Source organism: Drosophila novamexicana, unplaced genomic scaffold (genome assembly GCF_003285875.2).
Source record: "Drosophila novamexicana strain 15010-1031.04,08,12 unplaced genomic scaffold, DnovRS2.1 tig00000960-arrow-arrow-pilon, whole genome shotgun sequence".
In the NCBI taxonomy this organism is placed as follows: domain Eukaryota; kingdom Metazoa; phylum Arthropoda; class Insecta; order Diptera; family Drosophilidae; genus Drosophila; species Drosophila novamexicana.
In genome coordinates this window covers 2,273,495-2,294,760 of record NW_020824833.1, presented here as the reverse complement: position 1 = coordinate 2,294,760, position 21,266 = coordinate 2,273,495, and the positions used below count along the sequence as shown (strand labels likewise).

The window sequence follows — 21,266 nt, the reverse complement described above, 5'->3', positions numbered from 1 at the left end:
GCAAGAGCAGCAGCAGCAGCCCACAAAACGACATTCAGATTTTCGATTAACAGAACAGAACAGAACAGAAAAAAAAAAAAAAACATTTAGATTGAAACGCAATATATGTACATATACATATCCGAATAAATGAACATGTGTGTAAATACATACATAAAAAGATGTATGCATGTATGTATGTACTTGGCAGGCAACAACAAACTGCAGCCAGCCAGATTCTGCATGCTCAAACATACACACATTCACTTGGCCATAGTAACACACAGGTACATTCACACACAAGAACTTTAACATGTATTTGCATATGTAAGCAAGTATTTACAGCTCTGTATATGCATAATAATTATTATTGTGAGCTAAACATTGTTTTGTTGCGTTGTGTCCCGTTCCTCACACACTTTTCTTTCTCTCTTTTCATTTTCACATGCGCATGCATACATTTTTATAGTATGATATGTATGCGTTTGTACATTTTCAACAAATGTTTTTGTGCACTTCCTACGCGAAATAGACAATCGCCGATACTGGATGACCGCGTCAGGCAGCTGATGAATTATACAAGCAAGAGAATTAAAAACACTCAGTTGCACACTCACACACACACACACACATACTCGCACTCATACATATACATACACTATTTCTATATATATGCACATAATATGTGTACATATGGTCTTTTCCTTGGATTTACAAATTTTTCTCTTAAAACGCAGGCAGGCAGGCTGTTCAACTGGCAGCTGCAATTTCGTAATATGCAATGCACGTTTCAGCTTAGCTTTGCTTTGCTTTTCCGCTTTCAATTATTCGCGTTAGCTTTTGCTCGCGTACTACGCACTACGATTACGAGACAGATTTGGTATTTGTTGACAATTTGTGTATCGATAGTATCGATATTCACTTTACTACATTTAATCAAAATATATAATAGCTAAATAAGAGGTATTCTTGTCAAAATACATAAATTTTCTTTGGATACTGGTTTTTTCTTTTGCTAAAATTGTGTGCTCGGTGTTGTTAACAATATATCGATTCGAAAAATGTGACCAGACTCTCTAATTATTACCAAAAAATATAGGTTTTTGATTGAAAGTACTTTCGATTATTTTGTAATACAGGTATAAATAGATTTCATAAAACGTATGAAGTTTAAATCTGATTTGCCTACTTTATAAACAAAAAATATACATACACATATATAAAATATATATATTTTTGAAACATCTTTATTATTTATGATGGCTTTCTAACGAGCGCGTATTTGTACATTGTAATGAAAGCGTATTTCATAATTTTCCTTCAATAGCGATGCATCGACCACACTCATAAAATTATTAAGGCGATTTGTTTTGTAATTAAACATACTTATGCATTAACATATGATATACTCGTGTGTGCTTGTGTATGTGTTTTTGGTAATGTACACGTTGTCAGTTTTTTTGGCCGCTTCCCGTTTTCGCCAGTTGGCTAAATACCCCGCCGCACTGGTTTGGGTGCAAAGAGTACCTTGGCGGGCTTGCATAGCTCCAGCTCGCTGCCAGGTCGCACGGCCAGGCACAGTTGTATCTCCACCAATGACGCCTCCGTCCAGACGCTGTGCGAGAGCAGGATCGTTGTGCGCAACCGTACATTCGTCTCGTGCTCACCCTGCTCCGTCATGATGGGCTTAAAGTCGGTCATCTTGGGCACCACGGTGTGCATGTGCTGGTCTGGGTACTTGATTTTTATGCGCATGTCCGCCTTCTGGGTCTCCAATAGATTGTCAATTTCGGCCACGAACGGCACGGCGGCAATCAGGCCGGCGGTCACTTTGATAACGTTATCCTGCGACTGCACCGGACACGGCTCTAATATGTTGGCCATGCAGCGCCGAATTTTCTCGTTGGCCGGCGGCAGTGCCAATGGCGGCGCATGCTGCACCAGTGGCAGAATCTCTCGAAATACGCGTCCCGGCTTCGGGTCGACAATCGCGTCCAGCTTGGACAGTAGCGAGCGAGTAAAGCTGTCCGGCTCAGGCTCTCCCAACTGAGGCTTCAGCTTTAGTTTTGGGTCCACCTCCATGCTCTTTTGCTCGCCAAAGGAGCTGCTGGTGCTGCGGCTGCGCATAAACGCGCTAATGTCGCCGGCGGTCTGCAACAGCATCTGGCAAGGACCTAGTGCGCTTTGCGATCTGTCGCGCACCACTAGCACCAAGTGCAGGGCGCTGGCGCGCAATCGCAGCTGCTTCACCTGCAGAATGTCGCCGTAGTTGAGCCCGGAGAACGTGTGCTGCAACTTCAGGCAGTTGCGTATCAGCTCTGCCAGCGACTCCTTAAGCGGCACACGACTGCGCTGGGTTCTGGCGCAGCGCTGCATCTGCTCGATTTGTATCTGCGCCGAGAGGAAGGTCTCCAGGAAGTTCGATGGGCCATACATATCTGAATCGATGGCGCCTAAGCGCTGAATGCAAAAAAAAAAAAAAGAAAAACATTTCAATTAATCAAAATATATAAAATTAATATACTAAAATAACATTCGCTTGAGATTTGCGCACGTTTTCATACTGCAAAGGTTTACCAAGCGGTTAAATTTGCATCTTCATTGTAAACTAATTTGCATACTCAGTGTTAGGTTAATAGGTTGCATAGATATATGAATTACAAGGCGGGGTAGGATCTATGACCTATAGATCTTTAGATTAGACAATGGGCAACGTTTGTCAGCTTGGAATTTATTTTGAAAATTCTAAAATCATCCAAGTTTTATTAACTAACTGTAATACTATGGTCTATGTTATTTTTAACAGGCAGATTATCCGACTGGCAGTACTCTGTTCTGAATGCAATATTCGATTAAGTATAATTCTAGTCTTCTGATTTTATGTCTGTAAGACTGTAACCCCAGATTATTGACTTTTAAGCTGCGACTTTGGGAAATATTTATTTTTGACATTGCTCACGAGGCGTCTATCTGCCAAATTTGAGGAAACTGAGATATCAAATATATCGATTTGCCTGCTTCTAGTCTAAGCTAAGGGGAAAAATTGCTTTCATTCACAGGTGGGCTTAGAAAGCGTTAGATAATTGTTTTGTGTAAAAGATCAGCAAAGCAATTGTCATTTTATTTGAACGTAGTTAAGGCTTTGAAGCTCACCTGGAGATTCGATTGGGCCGTCTTGAGCAATTCAACGCGCTCGTCTGTCATCGTGAATATCTCGCCAATGTGGTTGAGAATCATTTGCAGATATTCCGCTGAGCTGCCGGCGGCCTGGAGGGCATCTTCGACGCGCTTTGTTGTCGAGGCAGAGGAGGCGCCTTCGATGGGCAGCTGCGGCACCAGTTTGGGCATGGAATCGCGCAGATACGCATAGTGCCGGTGCGTGGCCGTGGGCAACAGACTGATGATGGGAACCAGGTGCTCGGCGGCGTTGAATACCAGAATTAGAACGCATAGATAGGCGGGATCCTCGACATCACGTTCGGGCGTCTCGAAGAACGGATGCACGTAGAGCAGATGGCCAGTGACGGCCATCACCAAATGCGGATGCTTCTGGCCAATCTTGCGCATGCAGGCGTACGTCGAGTGTCGATCCTGTGGATATTTGGCCAACACATCGAGCAGCTTTTGCACGACCATCAGCAGGCAGGTCTGCGTGGAGACGCGGCAGGCGCCGAGCATCAGATGCAGGCCCTCGCGCACATCAACTGAGTAATCCTCTAGGGAACCGAGCATGATCTCCAGTTGATCTTCGCGCAGCACTATATGTCGGGCAATGGCCGTCAGGCTGTAGATGGCCTTCAGGCGCACATCCTCGATCTCATCGTTAAACATGTCCACCAGGAAGTCCAAGCTGGTCACCGCGAATTCCGGATGCGACATGGCCAGCTTGCACATTGAGCCAACCGCAGCTGTGCGCACCTCCAAGAACTCATCCTCTAGGCCGTGTACAAGTGCTCCACAGGCCCCGCTAGCTATTAGGGAAATGGTGCGCGCATCCAGATGCTCTTGCGGCGCATCGTCCGCCCACCGTTTGCCCGACGACCATTCGCCGCTGGTGACCAGATGGGCGCCGCGCTCGTGGGCATTGCGCTTGCGCCGCAGATTACTCATCAGCTTCTTGTCCAGCGTCTGGTGCAGGAACTCGCTGCTGACATGCGTCATGCTGCCCAACAGCTCGGCGGCCAACACACGTATCTGCAGCGAGAGATCGCAGAGCGCCTCGCATACCTTGCTGAAGGCTGCATCGATCATGCGTATGTCCTCGTGGTGGCGCTCCACGTTGATAATGTAGTCCGGATGCCGGTTGCCGAGCATGTGCACCAGACGCAGCGCCTCTTTGCGCACGCACTCGTAGTCGTCCTTCATGGCTTCGACGGCACGCTTGTACAACACCGGCGGCAGATGGGAGCCTCGCTCGCCAAGTGTCAGTAGCGCATGCAGCGCCTGGGCACGCACGCCCGAGTCTTGTGAATCGATGTAGAAGGCCAGCTTCCAGACATACTGGCGCTCGCTCTCGTGGCAGGTGGCAAATCGTCCTATCACCAGCATTGCATTCTTCTGTGTGTGCGTGGATCCGCTTCGTAGCAACTCTTTGGCTAGGTGCGCCACTTGCGTGTTATATGCTAGGGGCACCATCTGGCGGCGCTGCTGGCCAATGCGAAACAGGCACATCATGCCCTGGGCGAGCACCTTCTGTGAGGTCTCCTTGCGCAGCAGGTAGATGAAGTAGTCGATGATTAGGGTGATGCCCTCCTCCGTTCCGCACTCGCAACCCAGACCCGACAGCAGCTCCAGCAGTTTTACACGCACCGAGGTGTCGCTGTCGCGTTCCTGCAGCTGGTACAGCTGAAAGATCTTTGTGGCGGTCTCCTTTAACTCGGCTATCTGCACATTCTCGTAGATAATTTCGTCCGTAATCTTAACCAGCACTTCCAGCAGCTCCTTTGTCTGGCAAGTGATGCTGGCGCCGGTGCTCGCAGCTGGCACAGTGCCTATGCCAGGCACAATGATGCTACTGCTGCCAGTACTGGCCGGTAGATAAGGATCAAGAAGTCCTAATACTTGAAGTTTCCTTTCAGGTTTTGCTTTCGGTTTGCTCGTTGGCGCCGCCAATGCCTGCAAGCGGAGCTTTTTCAGAGGCGGCACACCAACTATCGTCTCAATGAAAGTCTGCGGTTTTTTAATGGCCAGAGCCATTTTTGCACCTATGCCTGTGATTAATAGTTTTATAGTTGTGTACTTTGATTTTACCACAGCCAAAACATGTAGTTAAACACAATTGCGTGAAATTAAGGACGGCAAAACTATCGATAATCAGAGCATAGTCGACTTGATAACACATTGCGTCGATGTTTGACTTTTTACATATCGATAGTTGTTGTAAACCTTTAACAGTATTTAACTTTAACAGCTAGCTTTTCAAACCACTATGCTTTATTTAAGTTAATTACGTTACATTTCATTTTCCTTGACATTTCATTTTCAAATTGCTCCTCAGTTGATCGGGATACCCTTAGCATTATGTTAGCTCAATTTTGCGCTATGTTACTCTTTTATGCGTTAACATAGCCACTTACCTGTAACGGACTCTGCTATAATAACGTCGATTTGAAATATTTAAAATGTTGCTATCGGATGTGAAGGATCTTGTTGCTGGTTTTGCTGAAAAGAAATGTATATGTAAATTCAACTTGTATTTGCTTTTTCTCATACATTTTGCTTTAGTTTATTTGCATTTCTTTATGGTTATACATCTTTAAGTTTTCATTGGTTTGTCTTGTTTTTTCTTTATGCACAAACATCAACCATACTTTGCTTTTCTTTTAGTTAATTTTAATCAATTTTAAGTTTTCGCTGCAAGTGTTGTACAAGTATGTATATGAATTTGTTACTTAAGTTTATATTGATTCGCTAAAAACTCAGTTTTAAAAAAGTATTTTCTTGGTATGTTTCGCATATTTTATTTGGTTTTCAGTGTTTAGGCCATTTGGTTAGTAAATGTTGAAATAGATTTGTTTGGATATTGGGCATAAATATTTTGCATAAGTAAGTACGTATTTATAATTACAAATTGTAAAACATTTATCAATAAGTAATGGAAAAAATATACAAACACATCAGTTGTCGGGCAATATCATGCATGCACAATTTTATTTGTAATTCTAAGGAATCACAGTAAACAAATGATTCCATTTGCAGTAAAATACCTTGACTTCATGCCTAGTACATTGTATTTTGCACAATATTTTAGATATCGGCATATTTAACCATTTTTTGCAAGCAAGCGAATGCATACATGTGTGTAGAGCCCGACAGGCAGTGCAGTTTTTTAATTTTAGAAAAAGCAAGTTCTAGAATCGGTAGCACCGATATTTATGTTTGTCTTTCAATTTGATGAGCACTTTACAAAAAGTTGGAAATTTCGCGACCCTTTTGTTGGGCCTTATGCACTTGAAACTGTTTTCAATTTAATATTGACTATTTTTGTTTTTGAAATCACAATATCTATGCAGAATCTTATACATCTTCCTATATATGTATATATATATTTGGTGCATGTATGTCTATATATATATATATATATATATATATATATATATTATATATATATAACGCTTTCTCAAGAACTTTAGATCGTTGTCCGCTATACATGTAAATATATATAAATATATATATATAGATATATGTATATGTATAAATATGCTTTGTATGTGGCATATGTAAGTATTATGTAGTTTGTTTTTTGTTATGTGCCAACGTAAGGAGCTCATCCTTATGCCTATCCTTAACTTTCTCTAATTATGTACTTTTCTTTGTTTATTCATTCAATTTATGTTTTTCCAGCTTTTCGACTCTTGTTCCTTCCTAAAACTCGTTCACATTCCTCATCCTAATCCTCATCTCAATCGTTGGGATATGCGTGGTGTTGCAGGTGTTATGAATTGAATGTTGTGGGTTGTTTGGTCTGTTGTTGTTTGCTCTTGGGCTGGTTGTTCAGGCTGATTTCATATAATACATAACACTCATATGGTTAAATAGCTAATTGAAAGAACAACAACAAAATGCTGTGCAGTGCTTAATAAGTATAAAATGGATATAATTTTTTTCCCTTTCACATTCCTTTTTTTTTTTTCATTTTTTTTTTATTTTTTGTTTGTTTATTTTCGTTATTAATTTTCAATAATCTAATGCAAAAATTTGTCTAAGCAACCCTGTATGTTTATAATGAAATAATCCGAAGCTTTTAGCCACATAATTTAAATATACGACTTTACCATATACATTGATAGCAAATTAAGCAGTGTTCTTTATATGCACTTTTTGTTTTTTGTTTTTTCACGGTTAACTATCTCAAACTCTATAGAGAACTACATATACGTAGAACAAGTTCGGCAAGCAGAGCAACTCAATTGTTGGGGGTCTTTAATAGTTTTGTTATAGCTTCTAGTTTGTATGTATATAATGCACATTTTAATTTGTACACTTAAAAAATATATATATTGTGTTCAATATATGCATTTATATATATATGTATATATATGGATTTTATATTATATTATATATTTTATATATGTTTTATTATGTTTTCTTACAAGTTCTAGGCGACGGTTTGAAAAGTCGTTTTATAAATGTTTAAGAAATTGTTTTTTATTTGTTTTTTGTTTTTTTTTTTGTTTATTTATTGAAATAAGTACATAGATATAATCGCATTTTTACTCTAGTTAATAAACACAAATGAAAACTGTTAACTATTTCCCACGAATAAATATATTTAACGAATGCAAGATCGGGATTATACACGATTAATCTATATGTTAGATACTTTCGCACAGTTTCTTACAAAAAAAAGGTATATTTATCCTGTTAGTCGGAGTGAGTCTCCATAGAGTACACTGTAAAAACTGTATGCCTGGCAGTAAGTTTTGGCGCTTTAATTCTGAATTAGTTTGAACTTGAAACGCAGCGCGTCGACTTTCAAGACTTGAATTAACTAATTGTTTTACTTAAATAATCATAATTAGTGGACAAATTAATGAAATTCGCAAAATCATTGTCGGCTTGTAATTAGTTACATATATATATATATATATAGGGTTATCTGTCGGTAAAAATATTACACAATTTAATTATGCTATGGACGTTTTACAAAATGAATTAACTTAGGCATTGTTTAATAATTAGTACATACATACATACAAAAAGCATCAATTCAATTATTCATTTTATTATTTTCGTGTGGTATTTAGTTTTAGTTTTTCGTTTTAAGCTGCTCTTGAACAAAGTTTATATTATGCTTAAAAAGTTTATGTCTTTCTTCTCCGCTTTATACTCCCTTTTTTTTTAATTCTCAATTTTTTGCTTTGTACAGGCGCATTTTACCTAAAGATTTCAATTCTCAAAATGAACAGTGCTCGAAATTTCAATTTCTTAATTTCATCTCTCTCACTCTCTCTCTCTCTCTCTCTCTCTCTCTCTCTCTCTCTCTCTATGCCTCCCTCTCAACTGTGAACACATATCTTGTTGTAAATGTACAAAAAATTGCATAAATAGTTTTGATTGATTGACCAAGAGAAAAAACACAAAAACACTTGGCATAACTACACAGTGCGTAATTTGCATTCAGTTTTGCTTTTTCTATATATCATTTAAATGCAGCAAGCAATATGGAGCAAGCAATATTGATATTGCTCACTTTTAAGACTTACATATCAAAATTGCGGCTTTTAAGTTTATTTCTTAGTTTTGGTTTCATGAACTATTATATATATTAGAACATTAAGGACCAGATCGCAATTTCTTTGTGTCAGTTTTCCAAATGTAATGAAAATTGTATTCCAAGTGATATTCAGACACATTACAATTTGTATGGATCATTTGATTTATTACTTATTTATAGTCAGAGTAAAAGTAAGCTAAAGATTACGGTTTCGAAAAGAGAAACAGTTTCAAAGTCCTAATCTTTAAAGTGGCAGCAAGATTTCGATTACATATTCATGAATTATGACTTGAGTTTACAAGAGTTTAGCCTCACATTGTTTTCGTACAAAATTAATTATAATAATAATCAACTTTTACTAACTGTCTAGGTTTATTGTTTTTACATATTTAGAACCGATTCATATGCAATTACGATTGGTCTTCATATTATTTTAAAGTCGTCGCCTCGTTGTGAGTCCGTAATTTCAGTTCTGTTTTAAGAAACTAAATATTATCAGAGCCTGTGTTTGACATATTATTCACTGATTCTTGCAATTTTAACACTGTGTAACTATTCAAGTGAGCCGTGGTGTATGTGTGTGTACGATTCCCGTGAAGCGCTCATTTTGCAAAATATTTGCCCTGTTCAAAATTCATAAGATATTTTTTGTTTTGAAGCGAAATTGAAGACATCTGGCCACACTTAATTAGCTGCAAATGCAATGCTGGGCCCACTATTTCGAAAAATCTGACTTTTTCAAGGGCTATGCATACGACTACGAATACACTATAAAAGCTGTACTATTATATTATTACTTTTAGTTTTTCAATGTGCAAGACCAAAAAAAAATTACATACACCAAAAAAAAAAGAAGATGCACACACAGAAAGACACAAATTTTAACTTGCAACGATTTCATTACAATATTATTTTCTCATTTTTTTGTTGGGTTTTCGTTTTTTTCTCAATTGAGTTTGTTTTGATTTGCTTGTAACATAAGTGTAATAGGCGCATTCCAACGACAATTTTGATCAATCATGATTGATCACGAGTTCACGCTGCTTGCAATACATAAATACATATATTTGCGGAACAATAAACACAAATGTATCTTACAAATTTACTTCTGCTTTTTTTTAGATGCAAAAATATAATTTTTATCAAAATGTTCTGCTCAATGCGCCCAATTTCCAGATTTGTTTTTTATACATCGAAAAAGATATAATTTACATTTTTAAGCAAAATAAGCAAATTAAATGCGTTTTCTTTTCTTTTTTTTTTTTTAATTTAAATTTCGTAAATCGTTTTTTTTTTCTTTCTTTTTTTTGCAGACACTTAAAGCAGTTTACTTTTTGTTCATTTACACACGCACGCACACACACACACACACACGCACGCACACACACGAAATTAGTTAATAAACTTGGGCGTAGTTTTTGAATGCACGAGCTGAAATCAATTTTTGGGGCCAGCTGCCACGCCTCTTAGACGTAGGTGGCAACGGCAGCTGTGCTCGTCGTGGCAGCGCCGCCGCCGCCAGCGCTGCTGCTGGCAGCGCCAGCTGCATTGGCTCCTCCAGCATTGACTCCAACGGGCTGCGGCTGCTGATGCGCTGCGGCGGAGTTGTTCAGCGGCTGTGGGCTGACCGGCGGCTGCAGCTTGCCAGGCACATACTGCCCAATGAAGGAGCCGTCCTCAGTGAACTGACCTGTGAATGGGGAATGGAAGAAACGGTTAAGACTTTAGGCCAGCCACATGGGTGCACATATTAATATCTATGTTATATGCGTGAGTGTGTTAGCCATCACCAACACCAGTTTGTGTGCGAGTTTCGAGTTGGTTAGTTGCGTTAGACGCGATTCAGTTTTGGTAATATATGTATAAAGTATTATTTGTAGTTCTTGTTATTGGACATTTGTGGCATGTTCATGATTCAGTTTGATTAGTCGTGTTTGGATCGTTTGATGTTTGGGCTTGTCTTGAATATGCATGTTTAAAGCGCCAAGCTACGACTACAGGGTATCTAGACTACAATACACAAGCTGCATGCTTAATTAACATTACCTTGTGTTATACACGTACAAACTAAAGTTGGATTTCGCAGGGTTTCACAGCTAAAAACAAGGTTCTTAATGCCAAATAATCATTGTAACTCAATAATAATATATAATCGGAAAAAGTCTTAAAGATAAAAGAGACACGGCTACAAAATAAATAATTTGGCTTAGGTTTTCATAGAGCCAAAGATATTGAAGTCCGATGCTGATGAGCTATTGCTCGGGTATATAGGTTAGAGTAAACAAAATCAAATGGGTTCGGATATGTATTCTTCTATGCGCTACACATACCACTGCCAGGGTGTAACAAAAAATGCACTTACAAAAACTATGCAACATATTTTAGGAAACATTTCAAGATGTTTTGCTGGTATATTTCTAAAAATTATACAGGCTAAGTATTTCATGCTTCAAATAATAAATTAAAAAAGGTTTTGATATCTTTTGAAAGATAATATAAAAATCGAACTCTAACTATATATATATATATAGATGAAAGTATTGATGTTGATAACTACTTGAAAAATGTTGATCAACTTAAGAGCCGGAATAGCCCGGTTAAGTCTCCCTCTCTCCCTTATAGATTAAGAAGTGTATACTGTTTACCTAGTTTCAAATCGTGACCATAGTGTGTTTTTATTATATAACATTAAAGCTTGTATCTAGCTAGGCTCATGTGTCTAAAGATCTTGGAAATTTGTAAGCAAAATGTTCACTTTTTTAAGTCAGAGCGTAAACCGAAATTATACACTGTTCAAAATTGGACTCAACGTGTTTTTAGTTATCACTTGAAACGTGATCTTATAGGAATTAAGAGTATACATCAAATAAAACAAAAGTTTCTGAATCGTATTCGAATTTCGAAACTATTTTCTAACTTCCTTTTTGCCTGTGTCAATATTGAAATGTGTTTGCTGGAAAACAAAAATGATGTTACTTAAATTTACACTTTAGATTTTATTGTTTACTTTTTCTTTATTTCGTTTGTTGGTTTTTCTTTCTAATAAAGTAATATAAAAATGCAATATTTTTATATAGTTGTTTTGTTTGTTTAATATTAAATAGATCTACTACACACAAAAAAAAAAAACATAATATGTATTTTTCTCAATTTGTTTTTTAGTTTTTCTTTTTATGCAGAAAACAAACCGTTTACAAAGTACAGTTTACAACATTTCATTAAATGTAACTGTCCAAGCGAATTGATAAAAAAATGATGTATATATAAGAAATAATAAAATAAAACATATTTCATTAAAATACATAGTACACAAAATTAAAATTATGAAACAAAACTAAAGAGGATTGGAAAAGAAATTAAATAAAATACACACGTACGCAAATTTTTTCAAGAAGGGAGCTAAAAACAGAAAATGTACATTACGTTTTTTAAACAAAATTTTAAATTAAGACTTATTTATATATACATATATATATGTATATGTATATGCATTACATATTAAACAAGGTGAGGACAGATTTTCAGTGTAGGAGAGAGCGGTACAGTTAGAGAGCAAGCGTGTCTGTGCGTGTGTGTGTGTGTGTGTATAAGAGAAACAGAAAGAGAGCAGCTGCTTTATTCGAAGGTGGAAGGGAGAAGCGGCGGAGGTGGGGCGAGGGCTGGGCTTGGAGTTAAGCATTCTTGTTTCTGATTTGTCTGCGTTCTCTCTGCCCCTGCCACTCTCCCCGCGGGGTGATCCTTGATTAAGCCAAGGCGCCAGAATATTTTTTTTGTTGCTTTTTCTTTTTGTTTTGTTTTAATAGCCTTTTTGCTGCATCGTTGTTGTTCTTTGTTCTTTTTCTCGTTTTTGCTTGGCAGTATAATTTTTCTTTTTTGTTTTTTTTTTTTTTAGTTTAGTTCTAGTTTTAGTTACTTTATAAAAAATATTCGCTTTCATATTGAAAATGAAATCGTCGCACTAAAAATTAACTTAAAAAAAAACTTTGATTTTCATTTAGAATTTTGGGCGCTGTTGATGTAATTGTTGTTGTGGATGTTTGTTGTTGTTGTTGTTGTTGTTGTGGAGGGGCTCGGTTCGGTTTATTTGTTGCTGCTGTGGAAGCCGCGCTGCTTACAAATTAAATCAAAGTCCTTTGCGTCCATATTGACCAATAAAGGAACCATCTTCGTTCATGCCTGCATTTCGTCATTTTTATAGTACAGCGTTTTATTTTATATTATTTATTATTATTTTTATTTATTTATTTATTTTGTTTTTTATTGAGGTGTTGTTTTTATTTGTTGTTGTAGGTGTCATGTGTTGTTTTACGGAGTAAACACAAAAAAAAAAAAAAACAAATTGAAGAAAAGAAAAAAAATAGAAAAATAAGTAAATTAAATGTTGTGCAAAACGAATAAAACACAAATTAAAGGAACGAAACACAAGTAAATAACAAAACGCAAAACATTAAGCAATTATTGATGAACAGGGCCCATTGGATAAATACACATACATGTATGTATACAAAGGTAAGCACATACATATACAGATATGTATTAACATAGGATCATCCACTTGCTCCGCAAAGTGTCACAAGCCAAATCGATATTGGGTCCATGTCTCTGAATGAGTCTAATTTTAAGAACTAATTATCGAGCGATGCGAATAAAAAGCAAATCAACAAAATCAAGCCAGCAAATGTTCTACCTATTTGATAAAAAGAAACGTGGCGTTGCCAGACTTCGTTCATAGCCCAGTTAAGTTGGCTGCACTAATTCAAGACATTTCCCAAATGCTTTGAACTATTTGAATTATTTGTAAATTCTTACAAAAATGTCCATAAGAATAGCTCATTGCTGTTTGGCAAATATATATAAGAAGGAACTAAGACGGTTCAATTGGTTTTTATACGTTGAATTGATGCAGTCTATAAATTTGAATAGCAATATAAAGGTATATCCATACCAAATAAAGATTTTTATTACTATTAACTTTTTGTATAGATAGCTTTGATCAATCAAATCAAATTGGAATCAGTAATATTTGCAATCAGTAGCTAAGGTCCTGCATAACGAAAATTTGTTAAATATTGGAATATTAATATATTTGTAAGCTATTCTTATATTTGATTGTGTGACTATATTTTCAATATATAACTTTTCCGTTTCCATTATTCCGTTATTTCCAGACTCCGAATTAATCAGACAAATTTCTATAATAAAACAAGTAAGAGGTTCTAGTCGGGGGCTCCCAACTAGGGGATACCCTGAACTCTCTTCTTCCAACATCAAATGCATATATATATTCTATTTGCGAAGCTATATGTCAAGTTTGGTGACTCTAGCTCTTATTATTTACCAAAATTGCCCAAAAAACAGGATATCGATATCGATTTTTATCGATTGCTTGGAAACGGAGTAACTTATTGATTATCGGAAACAAATTCGATTTGCGCGGGCACTAGGAGCACCTACATCTAAAATTTCAGTCTCTAGCTCTTATAGTTTCTGAGATCCTTGCGTTCATACATACGGACGGACGGACGGACGGACAGACAGACGGACATGGCTAGATCGACTCGGCTTTAGATGCTGATCAAGAATATATATACTTTATGGGGTCGGAGATGCTTCCTTCTGCCTTTTACATACATTTGGTTTTTGCACAAATACAATATACCCTTATACCCATACCCTTTAATGGGGTCAGGGTATAACAAGGGAATCTTGAAAATGAGTTATCAAATCGACTACAACATTCTTCATGCCAAGTTCTCAAATCAAAACTATTGGCAAGTAATTATCTATTATTTTTATTTGCCGCTTGGCTCGACGAGCTTTGAATGGATGATCCTAGCTCACATGCTGGTTAGGCATATGTATATAATATATATATATACATATATATATTCACAGTCTGCAGCACCGATGCCAGTTAGTCGTAACAACTTAGAGAGCATAGAGAGAGAGAGAGAGCGAGAGAGAGAGACATAGAGCGAGAGGAGGACGCGTGCAAGAAGGGTGACAAAACGATTAAGCGAAGCGCGACGCAAGAAGCCAGCCAAAAATATATTTATATATTTTTATTTGGCTGCAAAAAACAGCCAACAGCCAAAAAATGCAGAAATGCATAAATAAAATGCCGGGCAAATTGGCTACCTGAACGAAATGGTTGAAGAAAGATGAAGCCAACGCCGCCACCGTCGCCGCCCACAGTTAGAGTTATATGCTGTGTGTGCGTCTGTGTGTGTGTGTGTGTGTTTGTGCAAAAACATAAATAATCGAAAGATGATTGTGAGACTAGGCTGAGTGAATTTGTTGGCTCATGGCTTTGTCGTAGGGCGGCGGCGATGACTGCAAGTGAGGCTGGGGCAAGGTCGATGGCTGCTTGATGCCCACCTTGCGCGCAGCGGTGGCAGCATGACCGGCGGCTGTGGTCACAGCTGTAAACAGCACCAGCATCAGTGCCAACATCATCATCATCATCATCATCACCATGATCATCATCATCAAAAACAAAAAAGGTTGACAAAAACAAATGAAAATTTGTAATAAAATAAATTTAGAAGAAAAAGAAAGATAAAAACAAACAAACAATGACATGGACTGGGACACTTGGAACACTTAGGATGAACTGGAGTTAATTGTCGCTCTTACCTGTATCGCCATCGCCGTATTCGGCCATCGAGTCGGTATCGCTCTCCACGCCGGGCTTATTCGCTGAACTAACGGATTGGCGACCAGCGCTCTTGTTATCCAAACTGTAAAAGCAAAAGCAAACGCGTTATCGATACATTCACACACATACGGGCAGCAATTTATCGACAACGATATCTGGAGTTATGCTTACGGTTGCGAGTACTCGTGAAAACCGCCCTCATCCGGATAATCGCGCCTGCCATTGGCCAGCTCGCGATCGTGCACATCATATTTGCCACCACGATTGCGACGTATAATGCAAATGATGATAAACAGGATAATGATGATGGCCAGAGCCAACATCATGCCAATGAACCAGCCGGCATTCGCCAGAGTCTCGTTGCGCACCATTATGGGTCCCTCGGCGCTGTTCGTGTCAATCTCGTGTGTGGCGCTCTCCGTGTGATAATGTCCATCGACGGACACAACGCGGAACTCGTAAACTGTATCCGGATCGAGGCTGCCCACCTCCTGATAGTCGACTGATTTCTCGGGTTCTTTGCTAGTCCATTCCGTTTCGCCCTTGATTCTGTTGAAAATTAATTATTTAGTATTTGGTTTTAGCTTGAATGTACTGCGCTTTAAAGCATATGCAGGCAACGGAACTAGTTCCGCGCATCATTCGCCTATTTAGCTGAACAATTACTATATACATTGGAAAATATGTTTCATTAAATTTCTATTTGATGAGGGTCTAAAAACACAATTGTTCTTTTATTTATTAAATCAAGTGCAACATTTTCAACATTAGCGACAAGGGAATATATGTTGAACTAGTTCAAAAAAATTCCGCACATATGAGTGAATATTATTTATAGTTTAAATAGGGAACATACGAATTTCATTGAACACACTCAAGTTAGAAACTAGTTGATCTAGGTATTGAAATAATTTAATCTAACTACACCCTTGTTTTAATTCAAGACTTGTTTTGATAACGGAACCAGTTCGAATTTGCTCGCACAACATTATATTGAACTAGTTACCTAATTCACATCCTGTACTTACCTGTACTTGGTGAAGAAGTGTGAGCCCGAACGGCCATCAGTGCTGGGCACCCAATTTATACGGTAGGTAGGCTGACCATTCGGCGACTGGATCGCCTCCCAAGTTAGGGATGGTGTGGATGGCGGCTCAACATCTTCACCCAGCGTGGTCTTCTCGATGTAATGCCTGGAATCAGGAGAAGCACATTAGATAAACGGTACAAAGAAAAGTCAGAAGAAGAACGAGAGGAATGTCTTACTCGGTGCCTTCGCCCATTTTGGTTGTGGCTGTGATGGAGATGCGATACTTGGTCTTCGGTTTCAGACCGGCCATTTTCATGCGTGTGATGCGAGGATCGGTGATATGGGGTTCATATTCGCGTCGTTCGCCCACATAGCTGCCCTTGACCACCTCATAGTAGATTTTGTAGCCAGTCAGCTTGCCATTGGGATTGAGCGGCTTCTTCCAGGTTAGCCAGAAAGCTGATGAGCCTAGCGGATAAGCCTCCAGAGATTGCACTGATGACGGCACACCCTCGGGCGTGTCAAAGTCAATCACAGCGCTGGGCGGTCCATTGAAGCGTCCATTGTAAGCCAGGACGCGGGCATAGTTCTTGGAGTCGGGCTTGAATTGTGTGACGAGCGCCCCGTTCTGGATTGTGTGTATTTCACGCAGTCCCTCTTCGCCCTCCTTGTCCGTCCAGGTTTGGATCTTGTAGCCCTTGAAATGACCGCGCACCGATTCCGGGCTAACTGGATTCCAGCCGACATAGGCATGGGTTGCACTGGTTACTTGCTGCATGCTAAAGTTAGTGGGTGCCTCGAGGGGACGGTCCTCGCCAGAGTAGCCGATCACCTCCTCGGCGTCAACATTCGATTCGCCGCGCTCATTGATAGCCACCACTTTGATGTGATATTTGACGAATGTCGGCTGATCGGGAATCAGGAGATTGTTCTGGCGCCAATCATAGATGTCCTTGTTCTCCCAGGTCGCAGCGGGTATGTCACGCTTCCAGCTGACACGATATTGGAAGTTCGGAGCATTATGTTCGATCTCCGGCATCGGTGTCCATGTGATGACCAAATTAGTTGGCTCTGTGCCCTGGCCGACAACGTTGTCCGGATTCTTGTATGGCACATCCGGCTGTGTGGTGCACGCCTCGCTATGTCCCGACGGCGGCGATGGGCCGATCTTATTGAAGGCAATCACACGGTACGTATAGTTGGCCCATGGCGACATTTGCAGTACAAATGAGAAGTCAGTGCTGGGCACCTTCTCGTATGCCGTATCCCAGGAGGCGGGCGTGAACGATGTGTTGAACTGGATCGTGTAGTGTAGAATGGGCGAGCGATTATCACCTTGCGGCTCCCAGGAGATCTTTGCCTTATCGGCTTGGCATATGATGCCTATCAAACGGGGCGCATTCGGCACATCCTGCACTATAAGATTCGCCTTGGCCGTGGCCTCGTCCAGTTGAGTGCGCGCAACGCACGTGTATTCGCCCGAATCCAGCTCCATGGTCTTGGCAATTGTCAGTGAATTGTCGTTGGTCTTCACAAATCGTGCCTCTGCATCAAAATCAATCGGTTGACCATCCTTCAGCCATTCGATCTCCAGGTCCAAGGTGTCGTCGTGCGCTTCGTTGCAACGGAATGTGGCCGATTGGCCGGCGGCGACCTCATAGTTTTGCGGCTCCTGTGTAATCCTGGTGCGCTCCTTTACCACCAATGAACCATCGGCCGTCGCATTGCCAAACTTGTTGACCGCCAAGCAGGTGTAATTGCCATTGTCAGCGAAGGTCACCTCCTGTATCTCCAGATCGCCCGATGGCAGCACATTGTAACGACCACCGGTCAGCCAGTTATTATTGTGGCGCCATTTCACCTGGGGCTTGGGTGCACCAAAGACGCGACAACGCATTGTGATGTTGCGTCCGTTGACGGTGGCCTCGGCACGTGGTGGCTCCTGGATCTCTGGGGGCAGTGCGAGCACATTGAGGTACACATCCTTGTAGACATAGCCAAGGGAATTCGTGGCGTTGCAGCCATAATTGCCCGTGTCCTTCTTCACCAGATTCACGATCTTAATGTAGTTGTTGGTAACGGTGCGTCGAGGATTTGGTTCGCTTTGCGCAATCGGCTTGCCATTGTGTATCCATTGAATGGTCGGCTCCGGATGTCCGGCGGCCTTACAATTGAATATGACCTCCTCATCCTCGGCGGCATTTTGTATCTCTGGCTCCTCGGTGAAGTAGGGTATGGCATGAATTTTCAAATTGATCGAATAGGATTGCGCCTGGTCCACACCATTGGACACGTCACAGTTGTAGGTGCCCTCATCGTCGAAATTGGCCTGCCTTATAACCAGAGATTTACCATAATTGCCTTGGGTAATGCGATCGTTCCATTCCACCCGTTTTCCATCCTTGTACCAGACGGTTTGCGGCAACGGTGTGCCGCCATAGATGCAAAACAGTTCGACACGTTTGCCGCGCAGCGCCACCTCGTTCTTGCGGGTCACATACTGACGCTTGGGCGGATAACGATTCTGGGATGCACTCACGCCCATCTGCTTGACGTCCAACAGTATCTTATTGCCGATCTTGTACTCGTTGCGGAACACCGACGTTGCCGAGCAGGCATACCAGAAATCGCCGCTGGCATCATCGCGTGTCACATTGGAGAACCAGAGTGTGCCCTCCGGGTCGAGGGTCATGCGTGAATTGTTGATCGACTTAATGCCCGCATCGATGGTCTGCTGTATCAGCCAGTTGACAGTGGGCTTTGGCCAGCCATCGGGCGCCTCGCACTGCAGCGAGAATGGTTCACCCTCGACGGCCTCAACGCTGCGGGCTGCCTCGTCCTTGAAAGCATTCAGCTCCGCCTTTCGCACAAACACCGAATTCGATGTGGCAACGCCAAACTCATTGGAGGCAAAGCACTGATACTGTCCCAGATCCTCATCTTTGGGTGATGTGATCACCAGTGTGCCACGTCCTGGCTGGCGCAGCATACGATTGTCGTACGCCTGCCAGTCAAACTTCTTGCCGTTCTTGATCCATCTATATCTGTAAATAGATACAGCAAATGCAAATTCTATGAGTCAAAAAACTAGATTACGTTTGGGTATATTTTATATATTTAAAGACAAGGCAGATCGTGTCGGACGTGCCCGACTAGCAGATAAGCTGAACCCAGCCCAAATGGGATAAACGTGATAAGCGAAAGATCAAGAGTATATCTTCAGGGAAAGTATCGATAAGGTTAAATATTCGCGATCTGAGTTTATGACGTCTGCAGCTCTTATAGGCTCCGAGAAAAGAATGACAAATATAGATTTCGAAATCGATTCTTATCAATTGCGTTATCGTTGCGTGGACACTAGGAGGATCTATGCTTAAAATTTTACTAGCTCTTTTAATCCCGTAGATCGAAGCGTTCCTCGATACGGATGGACCGCCGGACAGACATGGGTAGATCGCCTCGACAAGAATATATATTCTTTATGACGTGGAAAGTGTCTTCTAATGGCTCTAACATACATTTGCACAGAACTATTTTAACCTTTTTACTCATTATCAATGGGTTCAAGGTATAACTAGAGCATGCCCAAGTACTTATTTAAGCAGCGACATTTTCATGACATGACAATTACCCACTTTATCTAGTCAAAATGCAATGTGTACCGTACCGCATTAATAAGGTCTTCGTAATGCCCATCCATTATAGAATATAAATATATATGTATATTCAAAGAAGTAATAAGGACGAGTCCATATTGCTTTTATATAATACGATTATATACGAATGTTCCTATTAAAGCCATATGATATAGTAGAGGAGCTTTGCCATGCATAAGACTTTTAGTTGAATTTAATTATGTTATTATAGCTGTAGGCAGATTAAAGAAATTCCTAATTAGCTTAAACAGCAAGACATAGCATGAGTTTTCATTTGTGTTTCCTGGTTGGGGAATTGCGACTCATTAAGTGGCGGCGCTCTAACAAGTTGATTTCCACATTTAATTTGACTTAATAAACCCACATACATACATATTTCTCTATATATTGCTTTTTGCTTCTTTCATTGCGTTCCTTGAGCGATGAGACATATCATATATGTACACATTATAATTATGACAACTTGTTTTTATTTCCAATTGCGAAAGTGGTTCATTCAAGCCTAGGCACCAGAGAGAGAGAGAGAGGGAGAGAGAGAGAGAGAGAGAGAGAGGGGGGGGGGGCGTCCAGAGGGAGCATCTTATACGCCTCTCAGCTTGACGTAATTGCAATTAAGCGCAAAGGAAGTTAACGAGAGCAACAACTCATCGTATGCCCATTTTTTAAATCATTTTTCGGACATTTTTCAAGTCATACTCTTTTTCTTTCTCCCTCTCTCTCTCTCTCTTTCACTGCGTCTCTCTTTTTCTCTATGTATGTATAGCACTCAAAAACCCAAGTCAATTATGCGAACTGCTCGGTGCTTGAGCTTGTTAAGCGCTGAATTTTTTTTTATTTTTTTCTTAGTTTTTTTTTTATATTTATTTGACTTAAGCGGCAGCCGAGACATCGAATCGCTACTCACCTACCGACCGCGCCCCGCCCCCGCTGCTGACAGCAGCTGCAGGTCATGGAATAGGTCAATCATTTGAATTGTTTTTAAGTGTTGTAAGTTGCAGCGCAGCAACTGTAAAAGGGGGGGAGGGATTGAGCAGGGCTTGAGGCAGTTGAAAACTATGGCTCTAGGTTTGTTGAACTTGTAAATTTGTTGAGGTTTGTAACTGATTTCAAATTCATCCACAAAGTTGCAAGTTCTAAAGTTTGTTTTGGGCTACTTTCAACGAATTTTAACTCTCGCCTGGAGAGATTTAATGCTTGAAGATAGTGTTTAAGATCAATGAGACAATG

The 21,266-nt window shown here is 40.2% G+C and overlaps 2 protein-coding genes across 4 annotated transcripts in view; both read right to left on the bottom strand.

Annotated features, from left to right (window-relative positions):
- Positions 1-1,208: 1,208 nt before the first annotated feature.
- On the bottom strand, positions 1,209-5,247 carry LOC115765387 (integrator complex subunit 4). The gene is made up of 2 exons (XM_030708912.1): positions 3,133-5,247; positions 1,209-2,439 (listed from the first exon to the last, which is right to left on the bottom strand). Exons 1-2 carry the CDS (start codon positions 5,173-5,175, stop codon positions 1,468-1,470), a joined length of 3,015 nt encoding a protein of 1,004 aa, XP_030564772.1. The 5' UTR covers positions 5,176-5,247; the 3' UTR covers positions 1,209-1,467.
- A 4,789-nt stretch (positions 5,248-10,036) lies between these two features.
- The window catches only part of LOC115765221 (neuroglian), a 46,639-nt gene continuing 35,409 nt past the window's right edge, over positions 10,037-21,266 (bottom strand). The window contains exons 4-9 of one of the 3 annotated variants that reach the window (XR_004018102.1): positions 16,620-19,427; positions 16,382-16,546; positions 15,525-15,902; positions 15,332-15,435; positions 14,834-15,117; positions 12,795-12,871 (exon numbers count right to left, since the gene is read on the bottom strand). Coding sequence is in view for 2 of the 3 variants with exons in the window: in XM_030708661.1 (XP_030564521.1) it covers positions 10,162-10,385; positions 15,332-15,435; positions 15,525-15,902; positions 16,382-16,546; positions 16,620-19,427 (3,679 nt within the window). In the remaining variant the exon portion in view is untranslated. Of the gene's footprint in view, positions 10,386-12,625; positions 12,872-14,833; positions 15,118-15,331; positions 15,436-15,524; positions 15,903-16,381; positions 16,547-16,619; positions 19,428-21,266 lie in introns of those variants that run through there. The other 2 variants (XM_030708661.1, XM_030708663.1) reach the window with 2 other exon arrangements.